General features: G+C 35.8%; 1 protein-coding gene across 6 annotated transcripts in view; it reads right to left on the bottom strand.

The window, feature by feature from the left end:
• Positions 1 to 2124: 2124 nt before the first annotated feature.
• Positions 2125 to 27184, bottom strand: part of LOC104663102 (gamma-taxilin-like) — a 43594-nt gene continuing 18534 nt past the window's right edge. For 3 of the 6 annotated variants that reach the window (XM_030926306.1, XM_030926302.1, XM_030926303.1), the window contains 9 exons: positions 24416 to 24698; positions 21989 to 22080; positions 19556 to 19726; positions 17922 to 18116; positions 15444 to 15563; positions 13899 to 13973; positions 9259 to 9351; positions 6866 to 6961; positions 2125 to 5375 (listed from right to left, as the gene is read on the bottom strand). In XM_030926306.1, the coding sequence (XP_030782166.1) occupies positions 5058 to 5375; positions 6866 to 6961; positions 9259 to 9351; positions 13899 to 13973; positions 15444 to 15563; positions 17922 to 18116; positions 19556 to 19726; positions 21989 to 22080; positions 24416 to 24683 (1428 nt within the window). In that variant the 5' untranslated portion in view covers positions 24684 to 24698 and the 3' untranslated portion in view covers positions 2125 to 5057. The remainder of the gene's footprint in view (positions 5376 to 6865; positions 6962 to 9258; positions 9352 to 13898; positions 13974 to 15443; positions 15564 to 17921; positions 18117 to 19555; positions 19727 to 21988; positions 22081 to 24415; positions 24699 to 27184) is intronic. The other 3 variants (XM_030926307.1, XM_030926305.1, XM_030926308.1) reach the window with 3 other exon arrangements.

The raw sequence follows: 27184 nt of genomic DNA, 5'->3' as shown, positions 1-27184 counted from the left end.
ACGCTGTTGGTGAGAGTGTAAATTAGTTCAACCATTGTGGAAGACAGTGTGGCAATTTCTCAAGGATCTAGATGCAGAAATATCATTTGACCCAGCAATCCCTATTACTGGGTATGTATCCAAAGGATCATAAATCATTCTGCTATAAAGACACATGCACACTTACGTTTACTGCAGCCCTATTTACAATAGCAAAGCCTTGGAACCAACCCAAATGCCCATCAGTGATAGACTGGATAAAGAAAATGTAGCACATATATACACTGGAATACTATGCAGCCATGAAAAAGAATGAGTTCATGTCCTTTGTAGGGACATGGATGAAGCTGGAAACCATTATTCTCAGCAAACTAACACAACAACAGAAAACCAAGGCCAGGCACAGTGGCTCATGCCTGTAATTCCAGCACTTGGGGAGGCCGAGGCAGGTGGATCACCTGTGGTCAAGAGAGCGAGACCATCCTAATCAACATGGTGAGACTCTGTCTCTACTAAAAATACAGAAATTAGCTGTGCATTGTGATGCGGACCCGATAGTCCCAGCCACTCGGGAGGCTGAGACAGAGTAATTGCTTGAACTTGAGCAGAGTTTGCAGTGAGCTGAGATCGTGCCACTGAATGCCTGGTGACACAGTGAGACTCCACCTCGGATAAAAAGGGAGGGACGGGAAAAAGAAGGAGAAAGGGGAAGGGGTTCTCACTCATAAGTGGGAGTTGAACAATGCGAACACACGGACACGGAAGGAACATCATACTCCAGAGCCTGTCAGGGGATGGGGGGCTAGAGGAGGGATAGTATTAGGAGAAATACCTAATGTTGATGTAGGTTGATGGGTGCAACAAACCACTATGCCACATGTATACCTATGTAACTAACCTGCACATTCTGCACATGTACCCCACAACTTAAAATATATAAAAAAGAATGTATACATTTCATCTAAGTTATCTAATTTATTGGTATACAATTGTTCAAAGTATTTTCTGTTTTGAGACAGCATCTCCCTCTGTTGCCCCCCGCTGAAGTGCACTGTCAGGATCACGACTCACTGTAGCCTCTAAATACTGGGCTCAGGGGATCCTGCCTCAGCCACCCAGGTAGCTGGGACTACAAGCATCCATCACCACTGGCTAATTTTGTATTTTTTGTAGAGACAGGGATTTGCCATATTACCCAGGCTGGTCTTGAACTCCTGAACTCGTGATCCACTCGCCTCACCATCCCAAAGTGCTAGGATTACAGGTGTGAGCCACCACACCTGGCTCGATAGTATTTTCTTAAAGCCATTTTTATTGTGGAGTAGTAATGTCCCCACGTTCATTTCTGATTTTACTTATTTACATCTTCTTTCATTTTCGGGAAGTTCAGTTAAAGGTTTGACAACTTTGATCTTTTTCCAAGAAGGAACCATTGATTTCATAGATGCTTTTATTTTTATATTATCTGCTTCACGTATCTATACCCTAATATTTATTTCCTTCCTCTGGTAGCTAGTAGTTTGCTTTTTCCATTTTCCTTAAGGTATGAACATGCTATTAATTGAAGATCTTTCTCATCTTATAATGTATTTACAAATATTCATTGCTCTTTCCTTTTACTACACTAACAAATTTTGTTATCTTGTTCATGTTTAAATTAAGCTCGTTATGTTCTTATTTCATTCACGTTGTTAAAGCCAGTAAGCTACACTAGTAATGTGGTGCTGCTGTCTCCACAACTATTGCCAAGGTGGATGATGTGGGATAGTAGGCAGATAGTCAAATGCCACCATCCCTAGAGAGCTTTAGCAGTCTCTTCATTCTAAACTAAGTGGTGCCCTAGGGTCTCTGTTTGTATTAGATTCCAGAGTTCAAAAGAGTTGAAGTTTTTGCCTATTTAATGGCTGTTTCAATGAAACTGATTCTTAGCTCTCCCTATTTCTATTTTCCCCTATTTCTATTTTCCATGACATTACTTCTTGATCTTTTAAAAGTGCCTCAACTTGCTTTCCTTCAGGGTTGTCTAGAATAGCAGTCCCCAACTTTTCTGGCAGCAGGGATGGGTTTCATGGAAGACAATTTTTCCACAGACAGGGCAGTTGAGGGGCTGGAGGCAGGAGGATGGTTTGGGGATGGTTCAATGTATAATATTTATTTTCCACTTTATTTCTATTATGACATTGTAATACATAATAAAACAATTATACAACTCACCATAATATAGAATCAGTGGGACCCCTGAGCTTGTTTTCCTGCAACTAGACAGTCCCATTTGGGGGGACAGAATATCAAGCATTAGATTCTTGTACGGAGCATGCGAGACAGATCACTCACATGCATAATGCACAGCAGGGTTAGTGTTCCAATGAGAATCTAATGTTGCTGTTGATCTTACAGGAGGTGGAGTTCAGGCAGTAATGCCAGCAACAGGGAGTGGCTGTAAAAGAGATGAAGCTTCACTTGCTCACCTGCTGCTCACCTCCTGCTATGCATCCTGGTTCCTAACAGGCCATGATCACTACCAGTTGGGAGTTTGGAACCCCTGGTCTAGAAGTAAAAGCTATTTAATTGTTTACATAATGTTATATTAACTTTTACTCACCCATGACTAATTTGATAATAAGACACTGAAATTCTTTATACAAGTATCACCTGCTGCTTATATCTATTCAGTTCCAAGTAAATTTGGATAGACTAAGGTTAACCGATAGTAGAAAAATTCTTGGGTATTGCGATTCTTAAAAGTCTTGCCAGAAGTTAAACTAGAGAAATCTTAAAGTCACCTACTATAAAGGGCAGTTTGGGAGTGGCCATGCTAACACTGATTTGACTGAATGAAATTATTTTTGCCAACTAACCACATGGTAATGCATATTTAAATTGTGCTATTAACTACATTTTAAGATTTGAGAAACAGCAACTTTTTCCAACAGTTCTTTTTGAACTTGACTGTTAAACAGTCAAGGTGACATTCCTAATAAAGAATACACAAAGGCTACTATATTAACCATTATATCTTTAGTTAAGTTGAACAAAGTTGAATAGATAAAATAAGATTCATACTAGGTTAAAAAAAAAAAATACAGAAGTCCTGAAAAGCAAAAGAGATCTAATTGCCTCTTACAAAATCCTATCCTTAAAAAAGAGGTGAGATAAAAACAAAGCAGTGTGTTTATCAGTACTGTATCTTTTTTTTACCACAGTTATTTTCATTTACAGTTTGAAACAGGTAGATAATTCTGCAACATACAATAAGTGAACTGTGATTATCAGTTGTAATAAAACAGTTCCATTAACTTAGAAATATTGGTCTCATTATCAAGAAATGTATTAATACACATCTGAAGATGACATACTCTGTCATTCTATATTCATGTTTTTTCTATAGCTTGGAATTCCCTGCCACTATACATATTACAACTCCAGAATGATACAACAAAACAATTTAAGTGATCTGAACATTTAAACATTTTCTTGGTCAGCTACAGTGTCCAGAAACAGGGCTGAAAAACAGGGTCAGATTCTATACATTTATGGACATGTTCAACTCTGCAGCCTTAGCAAACAGGGAGTTTTGGCAACTCCTATTCTAGAACACTGCAGATACTGGGCATGCCACAGAGCCATTTACAAAGGAATCTTCTGCAAAGGGTTCCTTTGCGTTTTGTTGTTGTTTCCACTGCTAGCCAGAGGAATAATTCTGAAACGAAAGCAAATTCCAAAATACAATCCAGATCTTCTTAATACTGTGTTATAACACAGGATATCTAACATAAACAGTATGCCAAAAACAACAGACCAAGTTCTGTCAAACACATTGCTTTCTCCCCAAAATTTACCTTTTACACAAAACAAGTACCACAAAGAAGTCTCACAGCCTAAGAAATTGCCTTAGTATAACATTAAGAGCTTACATCAAGAAGAGTTCTGATAAAATATGACTGCTGGTATTAACCTTAGGGTATATAAGGTATCTTCATCTCCTGAAAGAAGTGGGTCCAGTATTTTGTTTTGTAGCTGAATAGAATATTTATAAAAAGCTGGGGGATAAGCGGGGGAAGGTGAGTATTTTTGTTTTGCTAATTTTGGCAAAGTAATAAAATCTGTCAAATTTAATGTTAACTTATATTCCTCTGCTATCTGCCCCCTTGATTATCATAGTCACTAGGGTAAGTGTATATGTAACTCACATGCCAGACTTCTTCCTAAGTGCCATATTTCTAAGTACTGGGAAAATTTCCATTTTCTACCTCTGTTAGACCACAAATCTGATGAGAGAATATATGTAAAACTATTTAGCTATATGAGAAACTGAAATAAAAGAAAAATTAAGGAATAAAGAGTTCAGAATTTTCCATGCCAAGTGCAGACATCTAGATATTGATTTTTTTTTTTTTTTACTTTAAACATAATTGTAACCTGAAATAAAGCAGAACAATTTTCAGTTTCATAAACATTAAGCCTATTGGTCTAATAACTTCTGCATATGCTACTGTTTTGGTTTTTCTTAACATCATGTACATTTAAATGATATATATATATATATATATAAAATATATTCTGCCAATTTTGAGGAATTCAAGGTTTACAGTCACATCAATTTGGCAATTCATATAAATATTGTTAAAAAACTGATCTGAATCAAATATGCCATGTTTGTTCCTTAATCCATTGGAGTTTTATTTGTCATTTAAATGATGTGACAATATTAATCAGTTCATATTTTCTTTTACATATGTATTATGGGCTCCAGAGTTTAAAATGGTATTTGATTTCACACTAGGAAACGATTATAAAAAAGTCTCAAATTAAGGTAATGAATACACAAACATACATTTTGAAAGTACAAGGCAATGGAAACATGCGTTCCAATAAAGGGGGAAAATAAGGCAGATGTGCAACATAGTTGGGGAAATTGGTAAGAAGCTTTCTGTACCACACAGTCCAGTGGTTCTAAAAAACTACAGATATGGTAGAAAAAGTAGAGGAAATTTTCATACAAAACCAATAGTTACAACTAAAAGAGAAATATGTACACAAAATATATCCATCAGTACAATGATCATACTTCATCTTAATCAATGCCTAGAGATCCCGTGAAGAGGGCCTTTTGAGTAGCATTTCGCTTCATTCATTCCTTTGGGGTCAGCCTCCAAGTGGACTCCTGGCACTCTTTTAGAGGAAGTGTTCAGCATATTGGAAGAATCCAGGTCAGCACAGGAATGCATTACAGGCACTGCTAAATCTGCATCTGCTACTTTCACAGAGGCCTGCCCTTTCAGAACTTCCACTTTCTCACTGAGTTCATTCCTTTCCATTTGAAGAGCTTTGTACAGCTTCTCTAATCGCTCCAATTTTATTTGAAAAACCTTACAATTTCTATCACGAATAGTTTTCTGTAAGAAAAAAAGATTTATGTAGCCTTACTAAATATCATTAGGTTACTGTATCCAAAATTGAGTAAATTCAGCCATAATAAAAAATGTTGCTTTGTATTCATGTCTTACACCTCACTATATAGTGCTATGTTAAATATTAAAATTGTCCTTATGCAATGCAATAAAAATTATCTCTGTTATTTTCTGTAAAGTAACCAAAATGGACCTTTTGACTTCAAGTATTAAGTTGACTTAGTGAAGTATGAAGAAAATGAAGGCTATTAATAAAAAATGTGAGCGTAAGTTTTCCTATAGAAGCAAAGATAATGTTATAATTGTTAATTGCCTTTTTATATAAAATAACTCACCAAGGGAATGCATAGCTGCTTGCTTTCTGAAAAAAAAAAATTTCTAAGTGATAACTGTCAATTTTAACTAGGATATTAAAATAAGCCATATTATGTTTTTTTTCTATCATCTAATAAGCTCTTTAGTAAAGAGCTAAAATATATATATAAAGACCATAAAACAAAATCATATCCAACTATTAAGGGAAGATGCTATTTTTATCTGCTTGAAGTTTTTCTACCCAAATATAAAGTTTTAGTCATTTTATGTCATTACTGAAGTCTAATAGTATGACTGAGTAGACTGTTAATTGTGAAATCTAACTGAATCAATTCATTATATATTATAAGACCTACCATTAAATGATAATTATTGCTATAAATATTATCACTGGTATAATAAAAATAACTTGAGAAAATGTTTAAAAAATGCCAGCAGTAAGAGTTCATTAAAGGTATTTTTACATGGGTTTTTCTTCCTTTCTACCCTTTCTGAGAAAAGCATGCTCCAACATTTTCTTATGAAATGTTATAATTAGTCCAATCAAGTTTACAAAATAAAACTTAAGTGACTGCAAATGGTATGCGTCTCTGATATATTTAAAGCAAACTTGGTAAAATGTACTTAGTTGCCTTTGGAAATGAATAAATCAAGGTAGAAAAGCAACTGAAGTACTAATTAATGCTCTCAGGAGAAAATCTGAATAAAGCTATCTTTTCTAAATGTAGAACAAGTGACTGTCAAAGTCATAGAATCTGAATTAGGAATATCAGCATCGCTTGAATATCTAGAAATGCAAATTCCTGGGCAACACCAGAATCTAATGAAGCAAAAAGCTTCATTACAGGGAAGTTGGTTTGATAAGACTGAGTTTGTGTAACCTCAACTTTGCTATATAGGAAAGCAAAATCTTGATACAATAAAGTTTTCTACAACAAAACTCTGAGATAATAACTTTGTTGAGGCAAAGAAGTTAATCATATGAAAGAAAATCTAACTCGCTGCACGAAAGTATATAAATAAAACTTGTAATTGTCAGGTACACATTCTGAAGGTAAAGACACACTTTCAGAGGCTATTTAGTTAAGGCTAAATAATGACTTAGTCTTCATAATGAAATAAGTAAGTACCCATTATTTTGTCATGTAACACCTTCTTACCTCTTCAGCCATTTGCAGAAGTATTTTATTATTATTTTCCCATTTGGTACACCATATTACCATTTCTTTTTCCAGTTTTTTAATTCTCTTTGTCAGCTGTGAATCAACATAATCATAAATTTAAATTCTAAGTTTCATTTCCTGATCCACCACAGAAATCACTTTACAATGTTCTTCCCTTCCTTCATCACTGTACTCTTCTCAACCAGCTGATATCTGTGCTGTCTTTATAAGAGTTTAAGTGGTATTCGTCTTTTGTTAGTAAAGCTTATCTCAGAAGCTCCTATGGTAAAAGCAGCAGTAACCAAAGCAGAAGTTTCACATTAAAATAAAACAAATTTGTTGTCCTTAATTTCACAGGAATGAGCACATGGTAGGTGGACTCTCTCAGTTAACACTAGTGTAGTTTAGCTCAGCTGTGAACAGTACAGCTGAGACCTCCTACTCCCGAAGTATATGAAAAGATGTCCATGAGTTTTCTGGAGAAATGATAAACTACCCATCAGATTATTTTATATACTCTCAGCCCCAAAGTAGCTTAAGAATCTGAAAGCAAATCAGTGTAAGAACTAGAGGTAGTATAATTTAGGTAAGTAATCAGGAAAGAGATATTAACATTTCTGAATCCTTAGTTTCATTTATCCTTTCAATTCACAAGATTGCTTTATTTCACATTTTGCTAAAGACCAAAATGGTCCAAAAATAAGGGGAGGAAGAACCTATACTATAAGAACCAAATCCCCAGAAACTCAGGATAAACTTTAGGTATATCCTTTATACCTCAGGATAAACTTTAGGTAATGTTAAGGAGAATAAGGATAAGATAGAACTAATGTCCTGTGCTTTGGTTAACACACAAAACTGTATCACAAGTCAAACTCATACAAAACCCATGGGAAGAGCTCTGGAAGATCTGTTAGGTGCTGAACTACAGTGATCTTTACAACTATCAAGAAAAGGACTTAAACTCTATTCTGCTTCAACAGTGAGCATATGCTACAGTCCATCTAACATTTTCACAGTTCCGCTTCCACTGGAGTCACAACTGAAAGGATAGGCAGGCAGAACTAATCTGTTACTCAATGAATTCTCCAAATTACTAAGTCTAAAAAGTAATGAAGATAGTAATTTGAGTATTTTACACAACCAAGCATTGACTGAAGTATATTAGATGTTTCTGCTCTTTTTATTTTTAACCATGAGAAAAGAAAGACATGGAAAGATGTGTTATGGAAACTATTTGTTATATGGTCATCTATAGCACAAAAAGTATTAGCTCAAATCTGACTAAACTCAACTACATAAGATCTAATAATAATCAAGACTAACATATACTGAATGCTTATGAATTTCCCAGACATAACTACTGTACTATTCCCAATCAGCACATTTTTTAAAAATCTCAACTTAAATAGGGAAATGCCAAGGTAAGTGACTCACCCTAAGGAAGTCACAAAGTGCAAGTTAGAGATATCAGTTTCAGAGTTCATGTTCCAAACCACAGTGCTATCTGTTTATTTAGGGAGACAGATAATTCTGCTCTTCAAAATTGCTATTTTAGCCTGGAATAATCCAGAACATTTTTCTACACTTAATTTTAAAAACCAGTTTAAATTTTGTATTAAGAATACATCTTGTATACTGTGTGAATATATATATATATAGTTTAAATTTCAGAGTAAAGACATTTCAGGTTTAGCTAGGTCCTGAAAAATAAAGCTATTCCTACCAAGATGTATCACTACTTTCCTTGGCCTGGATGTTTAAAATAATTTTATATAAAATTTATAGTTTACATAAGGGTATGTGAAATAACTGAGTAATTAAGAGGGGTGACTAAACAAAAATGATCTACAAATAAACTGTCCTTAATGGAAGAATTCTCTTTAATTATAATAAAAGTCTCAGAATGTCATTATAATTAATATTCTGGGGCAATTTGAGGGCAAAATGCCTGAATAAGCTGGTGAAAGAAAAAAAAAAAAGGTACTATCAGATTAACATAAACTCATATAAGTAGCAATTATGCTTTTTTTGGTTTTTCTTTCAGAGACAGGGTCTCCCTCTGTCACCTTGGCTGAAGAGTGACATGATCATGGCTCACTCTAGTCTCAACCTCCTGGCCTTAAACAATCCTTCTTCCTTGGCCTCCCAAGTAGCTGGGACTGCCACTGCACACCACCACGTCTGGCCACCTTTTTTTTCCTACTTTTGGAGCAATATGGTACCCAGGCTGGTCTCGAACTCCTCTCCTCAAGCAATCCTACTATCTTGGCCTCTGAAAATGCTGGGATTACAGGTGTGAGTCACCACGCTTGGCCACAGTTATGCTTAAAATAGCATCTAATATCAATTACTTTTTACATAATATTCTATTAAAAATATGTAGATACCTTTTCCGTTTCCTGCTTGAAGGCTGTAAAAAGTTCATTGGTTTTTGCCATGGTAGTCTGGAATTCTTCAAACTTATCCATATAAAGGAAAAGCTATAGAAAAAAATGATCAAATATTCAGAGTTTCAGAAAAGCAATTTAAAACCCCAAAAGATTTTAAAATAACATAATGTAACTTTCAAAAAATTTAATGTAATTAAACATTAGGTTTGATAAATGACTGAAAAAGAACAGAAGCACACACCCACTCCCTGGACTGCAGAATATATCCCTGAAATGTTTATAGCCCACTGGAATGCACTGAAACTTCATTGTCTTAATCATATTAACTGTAAATGTTAAAATGTATGGTTAGGTGCAGAGGCTCACAACTGTAATCCCAGCACTTTGGGAGGCCAAGTTGGGTGGATCAGGAGGTCAGGAGTTACAGACAAGCCTGGCCAATATTGTGAAACCACATCTCTACTAAAAAACACAAAAATTAGCCAGGCATGGTGGCAATTGACTATAGTCCCAGCTATTTGGGAGGCTAAGGTAGGTAAATTGCCTGAACCTGGAAGGTGGAGGTTGCAGTGAGCCGAGATTGCACGACTGCACTCCAGCCTGGGCAACAGAGCAGTCTCTGTCTCAAAAAAACAAAACAAAACAAAACAAACAAGCAAACAAAAGGTAAAATCACTTATTAGCTCTACTCCATCAAAAGTAATAAAAACTGAAGTATAGTGCTATAGCTGTGAATTTCATATAACCATAATGCTTTGGGTATTACCAAGTCTCCTTACATTTGAAAAACTTTTCTTATAAAAAGAGCATCCCTTTAGAGTATTTAGCTTACTTGAAGGTAACTAGTTCTTAGTTTAATATTAAGGCTAACTCTTTCCTTTAAATATGCAGAAAAATAAACCACAAGCTGAATAGTTCGATGGGGGAGAAAATTAGTAGGAGTATAGTTAAGAAAAAGATAACCTAAAAGAGTTCGAAAAAGCAATTTTCTTTTAAACCCATCATCATAGACATTTTATTTTAAGTCAGAGAATAACAGCAGAAAACCAAGCAGAATATTATGTTTAGTTACCTTTTTTCACACTTACAACAGAAGGTTCAGAAAAGTAGGGGTGAAAGCATATTAGGAGTTAATACAGTGGACTTCAAAGAAATCCACATTTTAGGGAAAGCTTCATATACATAAAGTTTGACTTAGGCTTCAAAAGTGAGCTGAATGATTTCATTTTAGATCAGAAAGGAATCCTTTAGAGACCTTAATGTAATTATATTATCTTCAGGCCCAGAAGAATAAAGTGTTTTGCCCAAGAAAAGTAAAATAGAATAAAGAATATTCACAAACATTGCCTTTCAACTTTCACCAATGCTGTATTAAGGATATTAAACAGAGCCACCTAAATAAGATAAAGGAGAGAATGACAGCACCTAGCACACTCAGTCAGAGGGAATAACCATAAAGAAGGTACTTAGAAGCAAGCTGTGTGTGTGCGCGTGTGAAAGAGTGTCGGCGGGGGGGGCGATTGGGGGTGCTGAAGATAGCAAACAAAGTTACCAATGATATTAAACTAGAAAAGAGAGTTATATGGCAGCCAAACCATGCATATAGAAAGATAAGGGCATAGACCAGGATAAAAAGAAAGAGCAGGCACAGAACCGTAGGGGAACTTGTATACAATGTTTAACGATCAAATAACCATCAACAGCATGTCCATTATCTCTGAATATTATCATTTCTACATGTTGGCAGCATTTCAAATTCTTTCTTCTTGTTATGTTGAAACAAATATTACATTGTTGTTAACTACAATCACTCTACTCTGCTAGTGAACATTAGAACTTATTCCTCCTATCTGTTCATATAGCTGCATCCATTAGCCAACCTCTCTTCATTCCCTTTCTCTACTACCATTCCAATCTTCAGTTTCATTCTACACTCTACCTTCCTGTGATCATTTTTAAGCTCCTACTTATAAGAATGTATGATATTTGTCATCTTGTGTCTGGTTTATTTCACTTAATGTCTTCCCATTATCACCCATGTTGTATTCAGGTACAAAATATCATAGGTACCCCCAAAATATGTACATCTAATATTTATCAAATAAAAATAAGAAATGTAGAGCAAACTGGAGAATATCCATAATTTGTTAGCAGACAGTGACGGAGCCTCTGAGTCTATCTGCCTAGAGTTGGGGGCAATAGTAGTGGTTCAGGCAGAGTGAGGGAGCTGTTCTTGTGGTGGTTGGCCAGTAGAAATTAGCAGTTTGGTTATGGTCCATTTTATAAAGATGAAATCCAGACAAAAGTTATCACATCTGAAAGTTCAAGTGGGTAGCCCAGAGTGGATAGCCAATAAGTCGCAACTACTACCGCACCTGGGCCTGCCTCCATGGCTAGATTATAAAACAGTGCATCAAGGCAGTACAAAGACTGACTATCACTAACAAATCCTGGGAAAAGACATGTTTTAACAGCAGAAAATAAGACACTCTTGGGAAAGACAGCCACATTAAGGTACCACAAAAAGAGGTGTCAGCAAAGGAAAAAAAATAGTAGCTAAACAAGAGGATTCTGTGATTTCAAGGTACAAATCACAGAATCCTCTTGATTAACAGAAATAGAAGAAATAGAAGCTTTATTAATGAGAGAAACAGAGCTGGCAGGAAATTTAGTAAGAGTCCTCTGGTGACTTCTTTTACAGCATTATCAATTACTCCCACATTCAGGAACATCTTTCAAAGCCAGCTGGGGAATTTATAACGTCTCCACATTAATTTTCATCTCTATTTACACGGACAATTGTAGGGATATAAAAAGGGCTTAAAATTTCTACATAATAGAAAGTTCAACAGACTTCTGATATTCAACATCTCCTAAATTTTCACTATCAACTGGCTGGCTTCACGTAATATGGCTACACGATAAACTGTTCCCAAAGATAAACATCATTCCAAAGGGTACATATGAAGATGCATGCCAGTCTCAATGTTAGTGTATTTTAGCATTATAAGGATGATTATACAAATAAACACCTAACTACTCTTGTCTATGAAGAGTAGGTTGGTATTAGTAAACTTTCAGAGGTGAGAACCACATCTTTTTTTTATGGAATTTATTTTGTTTTATGAAATTGAAAGCTTTAAGCCATAACAAAATGAGAGCAAGGTTTTTTTTTTTTTTTTCACTTTTAGATCAGGCCAGTTAATGGTAAGTTTCTTGGTAATATCCTTTTTTTTTTCCTATGGCTTTGATTTCATCACTTGGTTACTTTAACTCTGCAACTGGTTGTTGTTAATACTGCTGTCTTCTGAGATAGATCTGGTGCTTACTGTTCCAACTTTGCTCCAAAATCTCTTCATTTTATTCAATTTAAGACTAACAATAGCAATTAAAATGAGCAAAGGTAAAAAAATGTAGAAACTGATCAAAAGATCATTGTTTTTAGGAGCAGCACTTCCTTTTGGAAGCAAGGGTACACTTCTTTTTACTGTATGCTATAATCCATCATCGATACTTCTTCCTGGTGATGATATGGCAGGCTCACAATCTGGAGGAGCAAAACCAGTATTGCACTGAGAATGGAAATGTTCATTGCAAACCCCAATCTCTCTGGAATTTGTGTTAAATCTTGTTCGCTTTATTACACTAAGATATGTGCATCCCTGGAATCTACATACCTTGTGTTGACCACAAGCAGTTACAGGTTCTGTATAGGTCCCCTATGTTTTGAGCCATTTCTTGCATGTGCCGACAAACATACATGACCTCCAAAATAAGTATATTGTATATCAAAGTCTGTCATTGATACTGGTTGTGAATGTGTCCAGTGACAGACAATCTTTCCACAAATGATATCATAATAATGACAACAGGAACCAGTTTCCAAATTTGTCAGTCAGAAAATTCACTTCTTCTGTACACAGCAGATTTAGAAAATTTTCCAAATAACTGTGCACACTGTCTTATCCTTGTCTCTACATACTCCTTTAAGGCAATAGCTAGTCTTATTATCGCAGTATCCTAAATCTGGAGCTTTCACATCAAGTACAAAAAAATGCAGATGTTCTATTGCAATATTGTGGAAAATCACACATATCTACGCTTTTTCTGCACAACATTTCTGATACTTTTCCTTAGAAAGTATCTGTTTCCTTTATCTCAAACAACAAAAGCACGCAAAGACTAGAATGGGACACTGAGTGTCTCGACTGAAAACTGGAGACAGCCCCAATATTTTTTTAGAAAGCATACACACACACACAAAATCTTTTGGGGAAGAGGACTGTCTGGCCATTTGTAATATTTTAAGATTACATGTAGCTACCCATAAGACAAAATTCTAAAGGTTTTAGAGAAAGTATCTGGGACAGAGGAAAGCTGACCTTCAAAACAGCCTTCACAATAGCCATCACAATCAACCTGGAAGTAGGGGTGCCAAAATGAATAAAACTCATTTATAGTGCCAAAAAAAAAAAAAAAAAAGAAAAAAGAAAAGAAAAATCAAGGCAAATCAGAATGAACTGGTCACCCTAAAAGAACAGAAAGTTTCCAAGAGGACAAGAGATCAAATCCTCTGTTCTAGTCTGTAGCTGGGAAGAAAGAAACATAAATTCTGCTATTCTCTGTTGTTAAGTTACCCGCTCTTTCAGTTGTGCTTCTTCTTGCTTCATTTTTTCATATTTGTGCCTCGATTCTGTTGCTTCTTTTAACAACTAGAAGACAGAAACATTCTGACAGAATACTAACAACAATTATAAACATGGTCAAAATATCTAACAGATATTTTAATCTTCCAGTAATTATTCTAGCAATAATGACAGGTCAACCCAATTATCTCAATTTCCAACTGCTTGTACTTCTTATCTGCTCCACTGGTGAACACTTAAGAATGAAGGAATAATTGCTTAAGGAGAAAAAGTAGCCTAGAAGCATAATAAAGTTTGTAATACTTAGGGTTGAAATATTGTGTTTTACATGAAAATAACTGGACATCTATACATACAGACAGAAAATGCAGCTAAGAATCTTGACATTATGTAGGTTATTTAGAAAGCCCCTCAACTCTGTAACAGACAAGAGCAGGTTAAAACAATATGCAGCAAAGCAAAGAAAATAGACACCTAGTTTCTGGTCACTTTTTTAAAACCACAGGCAAAGAACAGCTAAAGGAAGAAAAGAGATTAGTTAATATTTGAGTTTTTCAGAAACATAGATAATAAAGATGCATAGTAAGCAGCTATGAAATTCAGTCACTGAATTTCTGAGGTAAAATGTCACATATTATATAAATAAGCCTTTAACCATAAAATGTACACATAGATATAGATATATACAAAATGTATACTCTAAATTGAAAGGTGCAACTAAGTTTAGTTGTGCACTGATATCTGTCAGTTTGCACTGAAGAGACATGCTGTGTGAAACATCTCTCCAAACCCTAGACTCATTCCATATGAGAGGCTTGAATAAGAAAAACATGAAGGAACTAAATATTCACAACACGCTCTACTCAGGGCATACATTACTTGAATGAAGAAAATGTAATACACCACATTATTAAAATCATTTGTCAAATTTTTCATTCATAGAATATAGTTTCATTTCCACGGGGTAAATGCATATACTCAAATGAGATTTTTTCTGTGTTCTCAATTATGGACAGACAAAATCTGAATACATATTCTAGCAACAATGCTGACTAAGACACAGATAATTTTGTCAGAAAATTATACCAGAATATAATCAATCAAAGTAAACAAATCATTTACCAATTTTTAAATTGCTTATTTAAAAATGAAACATAACACTAGGTAGAAGTCTCACATTCACTAAGTTCACTAAGTTCACTAAGTTAACTGTCCCTAACTCTCAAGGCCTATCTTGCCTAATAACTGGCACAATTCTTTAACTTGGTGACCACTGCATAGAAAGCAAAATTATCTTGTTTTTCCACTAATTTAATCTTATCTCCAGTAAATTTCATATGAAAATTTCATGAGAAACAGAAAGCTTAACATACACACACACACACACACACACACCCCCACACTCACATATCCCAAATCCAGAGAGAAAGATAAAATTCCATGCTCTGGTACTATGTTAAGTGAGGAGTTTGTTTTAAATGGCTTTGGTTACAATTTTGGCAATCTTTTTCTTGTTTTTCAAGAAGTAGAACTTACAAACTCTCTCTCTCTCTGATGTCTTTCATCAGCTTCTTTTATCAGCTGTGCTGTTTGTTGAAGTCTGGCATCTACAAGCTGTTGTTGTAATTCCTTATGTTTGAACGCTTTATTAATTTGCTACAGGAAAACAGAATTCCTTCCATCACTAACCAAAGAAAGAAAAACAGTGGGGAGAAAACATAACACAAATTTCTAGAACCTGCTTACCCTTCTTTTCTGCTGCTACCACTGTAGCTAATACTGACTCCATCTGTCCCTGTCACTGCAGAAGTGGCTACAAGATATCTTGCAAACTATCCCACACTGGAAAGAGCACAACCCTCTAACTGCTGCCCCACACCCCACCCTATCAGAGGTGGACTGTTCCCATCACAATATTTGTGCTTCCTGCTTCTGCCCTACACTGAAAAAAAAGCTGATATTTTATCAAGAAAAAGATGGATGAGGAGATCAAAATCATTCATTACACACATAATTCCTGGACATTTTTTGTTCACAAAATCTTCAGAAATTCCTTAATTGTAGGTAGCCTGATAAAATGAAAAAAATGGTCTGGAGGAAATCCTAGCTTATTGCATGATCCAGGACAAGCTCTTCTCCTTGTGAAACACAGTTTTCTTATCTGCAAAGGTGGATGACCACACCTAACTTGCAGGTTGCTGTCCAAATCTATGCAATAATTAAACTGTATAAGGTGCTTGATGTCTGGCACATATTAAACATTTGGTAAAATCCTGTTATTATTTAAAAGCTACATTGTTAAGTGCTTACATATATGCAATAAATTTGTTAGGAATTCTCTTCCTAATGAAGAAATGCTAGGTGAAAATAATGTACTTAAATTAAGTTTTGAGGAGACTGCAACAGATAATCTGTCTTAATCTGCAACTGATTTTATCATTATTCAATTATTTTCTGATAAAAGAAAAAGACTATAATATCTAAACAAGACTTACAAGTAGTACAATTTGAACATATGTACTCTCCCAATCTGCTACTTCTATAGCAAATTTGGAGAGTTTAATACAGTTAAAATAATATAAATCCTAAATAGTAAACTAATAAAAAATAAAATAAGAAAATTAATCATTTTTAATACCATTATTTAAAACAATGGAATTTAAAGGGTCCCTTTTAAAAAAACTGATGATATTCACAGCATGCTTTATAAAATAAACCAAATTTTTAAAAGTTCACTATACAGGCCTAAAAAATTTATTTAATAAATACACTCCAAGGAAAAAAAAGGGGGAGAAGCTTACATCCTAAAAAGACTTGAGACATATTAAAACAATAAAATGTATAAACCTTATTTTGATCTTGATGTAAACAATCCGAAGAAAAACAGAAGTAACAGATATTTAAGCAGTAGAGTGACAAGGTATGCGATTACATAGTAATTGTTTAACCTTTTGTTCTAAAAATATTTCAGTGGTTATGGCTTTAAAAGAATCTTATTTCATGATGCACATTCGAACAGTAATAAATAAAATGATATGGATTTGTTTAAAAATAGATGGAAACAAGAGTTGCTAGAAACAAAAGTAAATAACTGCTAAAGCTAAGTGATATATTCTACTATAAGTCTGCAACTTCCATAATAAGTTTGAAACGTTCCTGAAACAGAGGAAAATGGTTTTAAAAGAGACTCAAAATCTTAAAGAAAAATATTTTCAAAAGTAGCATGAAAGGGTGTAAATTAAAATAACATTTTGATATGCATATATTTATTGTTTATTAATTTTAAATTGTCACTTTCTTTTTATTTCCAATTTTAATTTACTGAATAAAGATTTCAATATATATCTTGCTAGCTTAAAGCATAATAAAGGGGATTAATCCTTTGAAAATGGAAATCTTACCCTATATATTTGACCTCTAAAAGTAAAGAAAAAATAAAAATAAGCAGGTTATCACATATTTGCTTTTGATTTAGCCATCATACAACTTCCACATCAATGTATAAAATAACTCCAATGACCAGGTTCAACAATTATGAGTCCTCCACAAACTTTTTACTTCACTGATTACACAAACAATATGACTAGGTGATGGGTAATTAGTAGGTTCCTTATTCTCACAAATAGCACAATTCTCCTATCTATATTGTTCAGATTGTCACATAAATCTGATACAGAGGATCTGGGGACCAAATCTATATTATTAGACTGCATAAGAGAAAAATATCTGTATGCTATAATGACAATCCAGTGGCATCATATGGGAGACAAGTGGTACACATCTCCTAGAAATCACTTCACTTATCCAACTCCACCAACACTTGGGCCAAGTGATGCTCCAATTTAGTCATTCTGTTTACAAGTGTCTACTCTTTTCCAAAGAAACATGTAATTTCCACTGTGCATACACAGAAGTTCTAAAATACTGTCCTGTGAAAGAGTTTTTACTTTTTGGTAGGGTGTAGCTTTTGGTACTGGTGAGCAGCTGTCTAGAAACAAACCAAATGCCATTTACCTCTTCCCTCAGTGCATATTGGTCAGTGAGCTTCTTTAGTTTCTCTTCCATTTCCACGTTCTCCTGCTGCACTTTGGCATTGTGTATTTCGTGCTGTTCCAGCTGGGCTTGAATTTCAGTTAAAGTAATTTGGAAATGTGCAGTTACTTCCTTAAGACCTTCTTCCTCCTCTTTTTTCTGCTGCATATATTCTTCCTTATTATCCAAAATAATGTACATTAAAAGTGTAAATCTATAGATAAAACTCTCAAAAAAGAAGTAACTGCTATGTGTATTCATTTATTGCTCCCATGAGGTGTTGCTTTCAAACTATAATTCCTCCCCTTTATTTATGATCAGAAATCTCTCCTTTAAAAGCAAGCAGCTTTTTCTAAGTAGATAATTAGAGAATAGCAAATGCCCTACTATAAAATAAGTATTCTCTGTTGATCCAGATATTCACTATACTATAATTACACATAAGTGAGGTGCTGCTCCACACAGGTTTTGCCACATTATTTTCCCAAATGTCATCCTCACTGGTTAGGCAGTATATCATCCTACATCAGCCTGAAGATCTTGCAGCCTACATTCTGAGTCACACTTTCCCCTTTATAACAGGGAAGGGACAAACTAAGTCATTATTTTACAAAGTTTACTTTCAAAATCTTACTAGGATACAAGTGTCAAAAGACCTCTACCTACACAGTTATCAATACAGTCTAAATATTAACAGTGCTATTTACTTTTATTATATTTAAATCCAATATTTCAAAAGCAAGAAAAATAAACACAAACCTTACAAGTAAGAACTGGTTTCACCAGCTGTCCTATGTTCTTGAGAGTTTACTGTGATTAGGGTGATCCAGCACCATCAAAATAATACTCCAACTATACACCCCTCTGGCAATACCACAAAGTCAGACAAATTCCTCTGATGGATGGCAGCTTCTTTCCAGGATCTCTGCTTTTTACTTGTTATTGAGACAAGCTGTCATACTTAATCCTTATTCTGTTATAATCAGCCTAGTTGTTAGTAATATTCTAAAAGTATTTAGCAACCAAATAGCCAAGGATGGCAGAATGTAGTTTAGAATGTATCCTATTAACTTTTATAGTAGAGCTCTACAATGTGTTTTTCTTTCTCAAACTCACACTGACTATGGCTACTGGTTTCTTCATTTCAGCTGTTTTTCACTCATTAACAAAACAGGACATGGTAACCAACTACACCAGAGACCAACAAAAAAGTCTGGCAACTTTGAGCTTTTTAAGCAGGAGAGCTGGGAACATAAAAACCAATGCCATCTAGATTCCCTGTGATCAAGTATACGGTAGATTAAGGTAGAGCTTATCCTTGAATCTGAAATCAAAATTTACGTAGAGTGAGTCTTAAATTTAGAGTTACCTCACAAGCAGCATCAGCTCAAGCAAAACAAAAAGCAAGGTATCTCTGTGTTAAGATGTTTACAAAGTCCTCTGCTTAGGAATCTGATCTGCCAGCATAAGTGTACCTGAGCCAGTTAACAAGCAGCCATTATAGCAACTAATTCCCATTAAAAGACACAGAGCAAGAATTTATTTTAAGTAGATACAAGGCGATTATATAAGCAGCCTAAGTAGTTCCTGAAACACAGTAAAATAAACCAACTAACCTTTAATGTCTTATTTTGACGCTGAAGTTCCCTGCAAAGAGACTCTAGCTTGCTTCTTGCCAAGATGGTCTTGCTGTGTTCACTCTGCAAGTGAACTTTCTCTTTCACAATCTGAGCTTGCTTATTCTGCAGAATCTTCATTTGTCTCTGAACATTCCTGCTTTCCTCCAGCTAAAATTAATAACACTTTACATTTAGGAAGTATAGTAATCTGAGTTATAGTTCTATGCACTGCAATTACAGTCGTGGAACACTTTATGCTCCCCTCTTTTCTAGTGACAGGAAAGTATGTAAATAATTTTGTGTAGCAAGAAAAGCAATCTTAATCTCCATTTTTCATTAACAGGAAAAACTAACCTTTTAATCAAAAGCTTATTTCAGATGAAAAATGATATAGTTTTCCTATTCTACAGGAGCTATTTTATTGAAACAGCTACCAAAATTAAAACACAATAAGCAGTGCTCAAGATTCATCAGTCCAGTCAGTTTCAGATTTATAATAAATGATTCTAAATTATACTACTAGGTAACATAGTGCTCACCCTGATTCTTGAGTAAAGCTTTTATGAAAAATAAAACACTGACGAGGCAAACATTTCAAGAGAGAATGACATATCAAGAAACTTATCAAACATCCTTGCAGGCAATATTCTTACAGCTATTAAAAACATCTTTACTAGCCAGGATGGTGGTTCATGACTGTAATCTCACTCAACACTTTGGGAAGTAGAGGTGGGAGGATCACTTGAGCCCAGGAGTTCACGACCAGCCTGGGCAAGATACCAAAACTCCATCTCTACAAAGAATTTTTCAAAATTAGCCATGCATGCTGGTGCATGTCTGTAGTGCCAGGTACTCAGCAAGCTAATGCAGGAGAATTGCTTGAGCCTAGGTGTTCAAGGCTGTAGTGAACTGTGACAGAACCATGGCATACCAGCGTGAGTGACAGTGCGAGACTCTGACTAAAATAAAATAAAATAAATTAAATAAATAAATAAATAAACAATGCAGTATTTCAGTCACTTCCACCCCTACCATGGCCAATTTTACAAAGTGCGTTTTCAGATCTACTAAATCAGAATCTTCAATTTGACAATCCTTGTGTGATTTCTATGTGTTTGAGAACCACTTTAGATGACCAAGCTACACTATGCAGTCAATTTGCTCTTTCTTCCCTAACCCTTTCATGGCTGACTGCTAGGAAATCTAACCTTCTAGTGCAGTGCTTTTTCTACCAGAAATTCAATTATTTTGTCAGTTTTTCTTTTATCTTCTTTGTTCCTGTCTTCTTTTTCTGGCGTTTCTCACATGATTTTCCTCAGGCTGATGTAACAACTGAGACTGGCTTCCATATCCAATGGAAGCATTCCCTTCCTGAACAGAGCAATGAACAACTTTATTTTCTACTCTCTTTGCTTTTGGACAGTTCTAAGCTATTTGCATTTATTTTCAGGGATTCCTGCTTCTCAAAATATCACAAAGTGCCAGGCTGCTAAGTAGGTGGCACTTGAAGATGCCAGCTGAGTGGAAGTAACTATGAACCAAATGAGAGAATAGTAACTATTATTGTTACAGCTTTATTCTTGGAGTTGATTATTAACTAAATATTTGTTTTGTGCATTTACGATATGGAGTTGCTGCTTTAACATCATTTGAAAATGTACAAAAACTGACAGTGATAATTTCCATAAATGTTTCACAAAACAGAATTTTAGCGTGTACATTAATTATAAAAAATTTCCCATGATTCTTCAAAAAGTTCTGTATCTTTTTCATTATTTGCTTTACAAAGGCTGGTAGGGTTTCCCTGTTGAGAATGTTTCCACAGTCTCTGAAAAAAGAATTTTGTTTCAAATCATATAGGTCAAAACAACTCTTCTATAGAAGAGGTGAATTTTCCTGGAAAATGGAAAACAGAACAATGCTTGGCATATAGTAGATATTTAATAAATATTTCCTGAGCCACAGTACAATTTTACTAAACAATTTTATCTCACTCACAATTTTAATCAAGAATGGTTTAGAGCTTGAATCTGCAGAATTCCTTTGGGAAATGTTAAATACAGAAACCACTTCCTCCCAATTGTCAGGAATCTTAAGCACACACACACACACACACACACACACACACACACAAACACACACACACACACACACACACACACAAAAACTGCTGATGTAGAATACTAAGGCTGACTGAGTTTTAGGAAATTTATTTCACATTTAAAAAAGTATTATAATGTTCTATATATCATTTCATAAGATGAAGTCACACACGCCAATCATAAATACTAAAGAAAGGAGATTGTTTTCTTCAATTTTGGGATAAAATATCATTTTACATTTAAAGTTACATCAAAATATTTAAAAATCTTATCAAGCACACATATATTTTATTTTCTGTGGTCCTTTCTCCATTGAATAAATACTCACAAGATCAGCACATTTCTTACAGAGAGCTGCCAACTTCTCCTCTGGAGTCGAAAGAGTGTTTAGGGCTTGCATCAGTAATAACACTTCTTTTCCTGATGATTAATAAGATTTAAAAAAGTACCAGAAGAAGGTTGAAATCAATCCAATCTGTAAATTTTATGTAAACTTCTCTGTTAAGACATTTAGAGTAAAATGTTATAGTTCTAATTAAAAACAGACTGACCTATTAAATTCAGGGAACTTCTGAAAATTTAGCAGGTACTTCCTCTAGCCCTAACAATTTCTTAATTTACCAAGTACCACTACTAGCTATTTAGCCCTTAAACGCAGTGAAAGATAATTACTGCAAGTTTAAGAACTACTCTTGCCTAACCAGTATTTAGGTTAAGATATCTAAAAGGGCAGGGAATAAGGCTTCCTGCTAGGAAAGGACAACTATAGAAGGATATTCAGTTACTATTCACTCCCTAAGATGCTCATAACTCTTTGTAATATGTAACTTTTGCTATGAACAACTTAAACAAGTTATGATAGTTTTGGGATGATCTACTAAGCATATTCTGGGTGTTAGGTTTAGATCAAAGAAAAGGAAGTTAAAATGACTCTTCCCTTGAGGAAAAGTCTTAAAAGAGTACTATAATAATTTTGGAAGGGACAAGCAAGTAGCTGAAATTCAGTCAAATGGTGCTTCGAAATACATAATAAGGTTCTACTGGTAAAGATGGAGATAGGTACCTTTTGATTTATTCTCTCTCATATATAACACAGTTCTTTAAAAAAATAATCTTTAGAAAACCTTGACTTTTGATACGCTTTACAGAGTACTGTAGGTTGAGGGAAAACAGGCTGACTTCAAATACTTTTGTATGCACATAAAATTTTAGTACTAAATTATGTTCTCATTCATAGCAAAGTCAACTAAGAAAGATAGGCTGGGCAGGGTATATAGTAGCTCACACTTGTAATCGTGACACTTGAAAAAGCCAAGGCCAATATATGTAGCCAACATACACTGCTACAGGACAGAATACCAAGACCAGCCTGAGCAACAGAGTGACAGCCCATCTCTACAACAAAATATAAATAAAAATTTAGCCATGTGTGGTAGTGTATGCCTGTTGTTCCAGCTACTCTAGTCTGAAGTTAGAGGATCATGAGTCCAGGAGTTTAAGGCTGCCATAAGCCATGATTGTACCACTCTACTCCAGCCTGGGTGATGGAGAAAGACCCTGTGTGTCTAGAAAAAAAGAATAAATAAATATTGTTATTGAATGTGTATGTGTAAAAAACAACTTTAATATAACTGGCATTTTCTTTTTGTTTTTTTTCTTTTCTTTTCTTTTTTTTTTTTTTTTGAGACGGAGTCTCACTCTGTCACCCAGGCTGGAGTGCAGTGGCCGGATCTCAGCTCACTGCAAGCTCCGCCTCCCAGGTTCACGCCATTCTCCTGCCTCAGCCTCCTGAGTAGCTGGGACTACAGGCGTCCGCCACCTCGCCCGGCTAGTTTTTTGCATTTTTAGTAGAGACGGGGTTTCACCGTGTTAGCCAGAATGGTCTCGATCTCCTGACCTCGTGATCCGCCCGTCTCGGCCTCCCAAAGTGCTGGGATTACAGGCTTGAGCCACCGCGCCCGGCCATAACTGGCATTTTCATAAAGATTTTCATTTAAAGCTTTTTAAACAATTTTAACTTCAAGCTATATTTTACACATATATTTGGGGCTATCAGTTTTTAAGATATCTGTCTTATTTTCAAGGAATTGCAATTACTTTATATATTACTATACATTTTTTAGTCTTCCAGGGTAACAGAAAATGGATTAAGAATAAAAATTCCAAGTTTCAGTCATACATATAAGACACTTATCAGTGTATATGTTAGTATAATAAGGATGGCAACTATTAAGGTATTTCAGATTTCAGTCATGAAATTTGACATATCATATTCTTAATCCTAATTGTCAAGCTAACAGAATGGAAGGGATAAAACAAATTCTAAAAATCAGTCTTATTTAACTCTTTCTAAACTACAGATAGCATTACGTCCTCCCTAAATTTCAGTGAATAATCTTTTAAGCAAAATATGCATACATATTGTTTTCATACTAATTATTAGGTTATTTTCAAAGGTACAAAAGCAAGGTAAATCAAATACTAATGACATCAAATTGGCCTCAACATTTCTTAAAACATAAGTTCCTCTTACACAGAGAAGTAACTAAGTTTCTTATAAATGGGCTTTTTTTGCTGTTTTTGTTCCCTACGCATAACTGGAGATGACAGGTGGACTAAACCAACTGAAGAAACAAGTTTACTAGGCAACACTTACCTCCAAACAGGCCAAGTTCATAATCACTCATGCTGCGAAAAATGTAAAACAAAAAGACTAGTATGTGACAACATTCACCCATAGACCAGAGATCATTACCTAAGACTTTTTCTTTGTTCCTGTTGCATTGTAAATCTTGTTGACCACGGGGAGGGGTTACTTCTTGTGCAGGAAGCTCATTTCTTGACACTGGGCTCACCCAACTCCTGTTCTTTGTTATAAAGTCACTGCCTTCTCTATCTTCTAACAAATGCTTATTATTTGTGGCACTGTAATTTGAGTCTTGATGTTGAAGAATATCATTTGATTCAGAGTTACACAACATATCCGCTTTCTCTCTTAGCCCACAAATTCCAGCTTCTTCCATTATGCTACTCACAAACTAGAGGGAAGGAGAGTAGTAAGCAAAAAAGTTGAAGAAAGAGTTAAATGTTATCAAGCAAAGAAAACCAAGCAGCGCTAAAAAGTTCAATTTTCCATACCTCTATGCTTTTGTACATTTTGTATATCTGACAATCAACAAGCAGGTCATAAAGCCTAACATTTTTTTTTTTTGCTTTTCATAGAGGTTTGTAAAGTAACACTACTTTTTTTTTTTTTTTTTGAGATGGAGTCTCACTCTGTCACCCAAGCTAGACTGCAGTGGCCTGATCTTGGCTCAATGAAAGCTCCGCCTCCCAGGTTCACACAATTCTCCTACCTCAGCTGCCTGTCTAGCTGGGACTACAAGTACCCACCATCAAGCCCAGCTAATTTTTTGTATTTTTAGTAGAGACAGGGTTTCACCATGTTAGCCAGGATGCTCTGCATCTCCTAACCTCGTGATCCGCCTGCTTAGCCTCCCAAAGTGCTGGGATTACAGGCGTGAGCCACCATGCCCAGCCAAGTAACACTACTTCCTAACAATCTAAAGTAAATCTGGTGGTTTCTAATTTCACAAAGAGGTGACCTAACTGCAAAGTATAAAGATATTAAAATTAGGAGGTTCCAAGATGGACGAATAGGAACAGCTCCAATCTGACACTCCCAGCATGAGTGACACAAAAGACAGGTGATTTCTGCATTTCCAACTGAGGTAGCAGATTCATCTCACTGGGGCTTGTCAGACAGTGGGTGCAGCCCATAGGGCAGGGTGGCACACTGCCTCATCCAGGAAGGGCAAGGGGTCGGAGAATTCCCTTTCCTAGCAAAGGGAGGCTGTGACAGAAGGTACCTAGAAAATCGGGACACTCCCACCCTAATACTATGCTTTTCCAACAGCCTTAGCAAACTGACACACCAGATTATATCCCATGCCTGGCTCAGAGGATCCCACGCCCATGAAACTTCGCTCACTGCTAGCACAGCAGTCTGAGATTGAACTGCAAGGCAGCAGCGAGGCAGGAGGGGCACCTGCCATTGCTGAGGCTTCAGTAGGTAAACAGAGTGGCTGGGAATTTCAAACTGGGTGGAGCCCACCATAGCTCAAGGACGCCTGCCTGCCTCTATTGACTCCACCTCTGGGGGTAGGGCATAGCTAAACAAAAGGCAGAAGAGACTTCTGCAGATTTAAACATCCTTGTCTGATAGTCTTGAAGAGAGTAATGGTTCTCCCAGCACAGAGTTTGAGATCGGAGAAAAAACAGACTGCATCCTCAAGTGGGTCCCTGACCCCAGAGCAGACTAACTGGTAGACACCTCCCAGTAGGGGCTGACTGACACCTCATACAGCCAGGTGGCCCTGAGACAAAGCTTCCCAAGGAAGATCAGGCAGCAACATCTGCCGTTACACATTATTTGCTGTTCTGCAGCCTCCGCTGGTGATACCCAGGCAAACAAGGTCTGGAGTGGACCTCTGGCAAACTCCAACAGACATGCAGCTGAGGGTCCTGACTGTCAGAAGGAAAACTAACAAACAGAAAGGAAATCTATACCAAAACACCATCTGCACGTCACCATCATCAAAGACCGAAGCTAGATAAAACCACAAAGATGGGGAGAAACCAGATCAGAAAAGCTGAAGATTCTAAAAATCAGAGTGCCTCTTCTCCTCCAAAGGAACACAGCTCCTCAGCAGCAATGGAATGAAGCTAGACAGAGAATGACTTTTACAAGTTGAGAGAAAACGGCTTCAGATGATGGACAATAACAAACCTCTTCCAGCTAAAAGAGGATGTTCAAACTCATCGCAAAGAAGCTAAAAACCTTGAAAAAAGATTAGACAAATGGCTAACTAGAATGAATACTGTAGAGAAGTCCTTAAATGACCTGATGGAGTTGAAAACCATGGCACGAGAACTACGTGAGGCATGCACAAGCCTAACTAGCTGATGTGATCAAGTGAAAGAAAGGATATCAGTGATTGAAGATCAATTGAATGAAATGAAGGGAGAAGAGAGTTTAGAGAAAAAAGATAAAAAGAACTGAAGCCTCCAAGAAATATAGGACTATGTGAAAAGACCAAATCTACGTCTGACTGGTGTACCTGAAAGTGATGGGAAAATGGAAACAAGTTGGAAAACACTCCAGGATATTACCTAGGAGAACTTCCCCAACCTAGCGAGGCAGGCCCACATTTATATTCGGAAATACAGAGAACACCACAAAGATACTCCTCGAGAAGAGCAACTCCAAGACACATAATTGTGAGATTCACCAAAATTGAAATGAAGGAAAAAATGTTAAGGGCAGTCAGACAGAAAGGTCGGATTACCCACAAACAGAAACCCATCAGACTAACAACGGCTCTCTCAGCAGAAATCTTACATGCCAGAAGAAAGTGTGGGCTAACATTCAACATTCTTAAAGAAAAGAATTTTCAACCCAGAATTTCATATCCAGCCAAACTAAGCTTCATAAGTGAAGGAGAAATAAAACCTGTTATAGACA

Source organism: Rhinopithecus roxellana, chromosome 22 (genome assembly GCF_007565055.1).
Source record: "Rhinopithecus roxellana isolate Shanxi Qingling chromosome 22, ASM756505v1, whole genome shotgun sequence".
In the NCBI taxonomy this organism is placed as follows: Eukaryota; Metazoa; Chordata; class Mammalia; order Primates; family Cercopithecidae; genus Rhinopithecus; species Rhinopithecus roxellana.
This window is presented reverse-complemented; position numbering and strand designations above follow the sequence as displayed.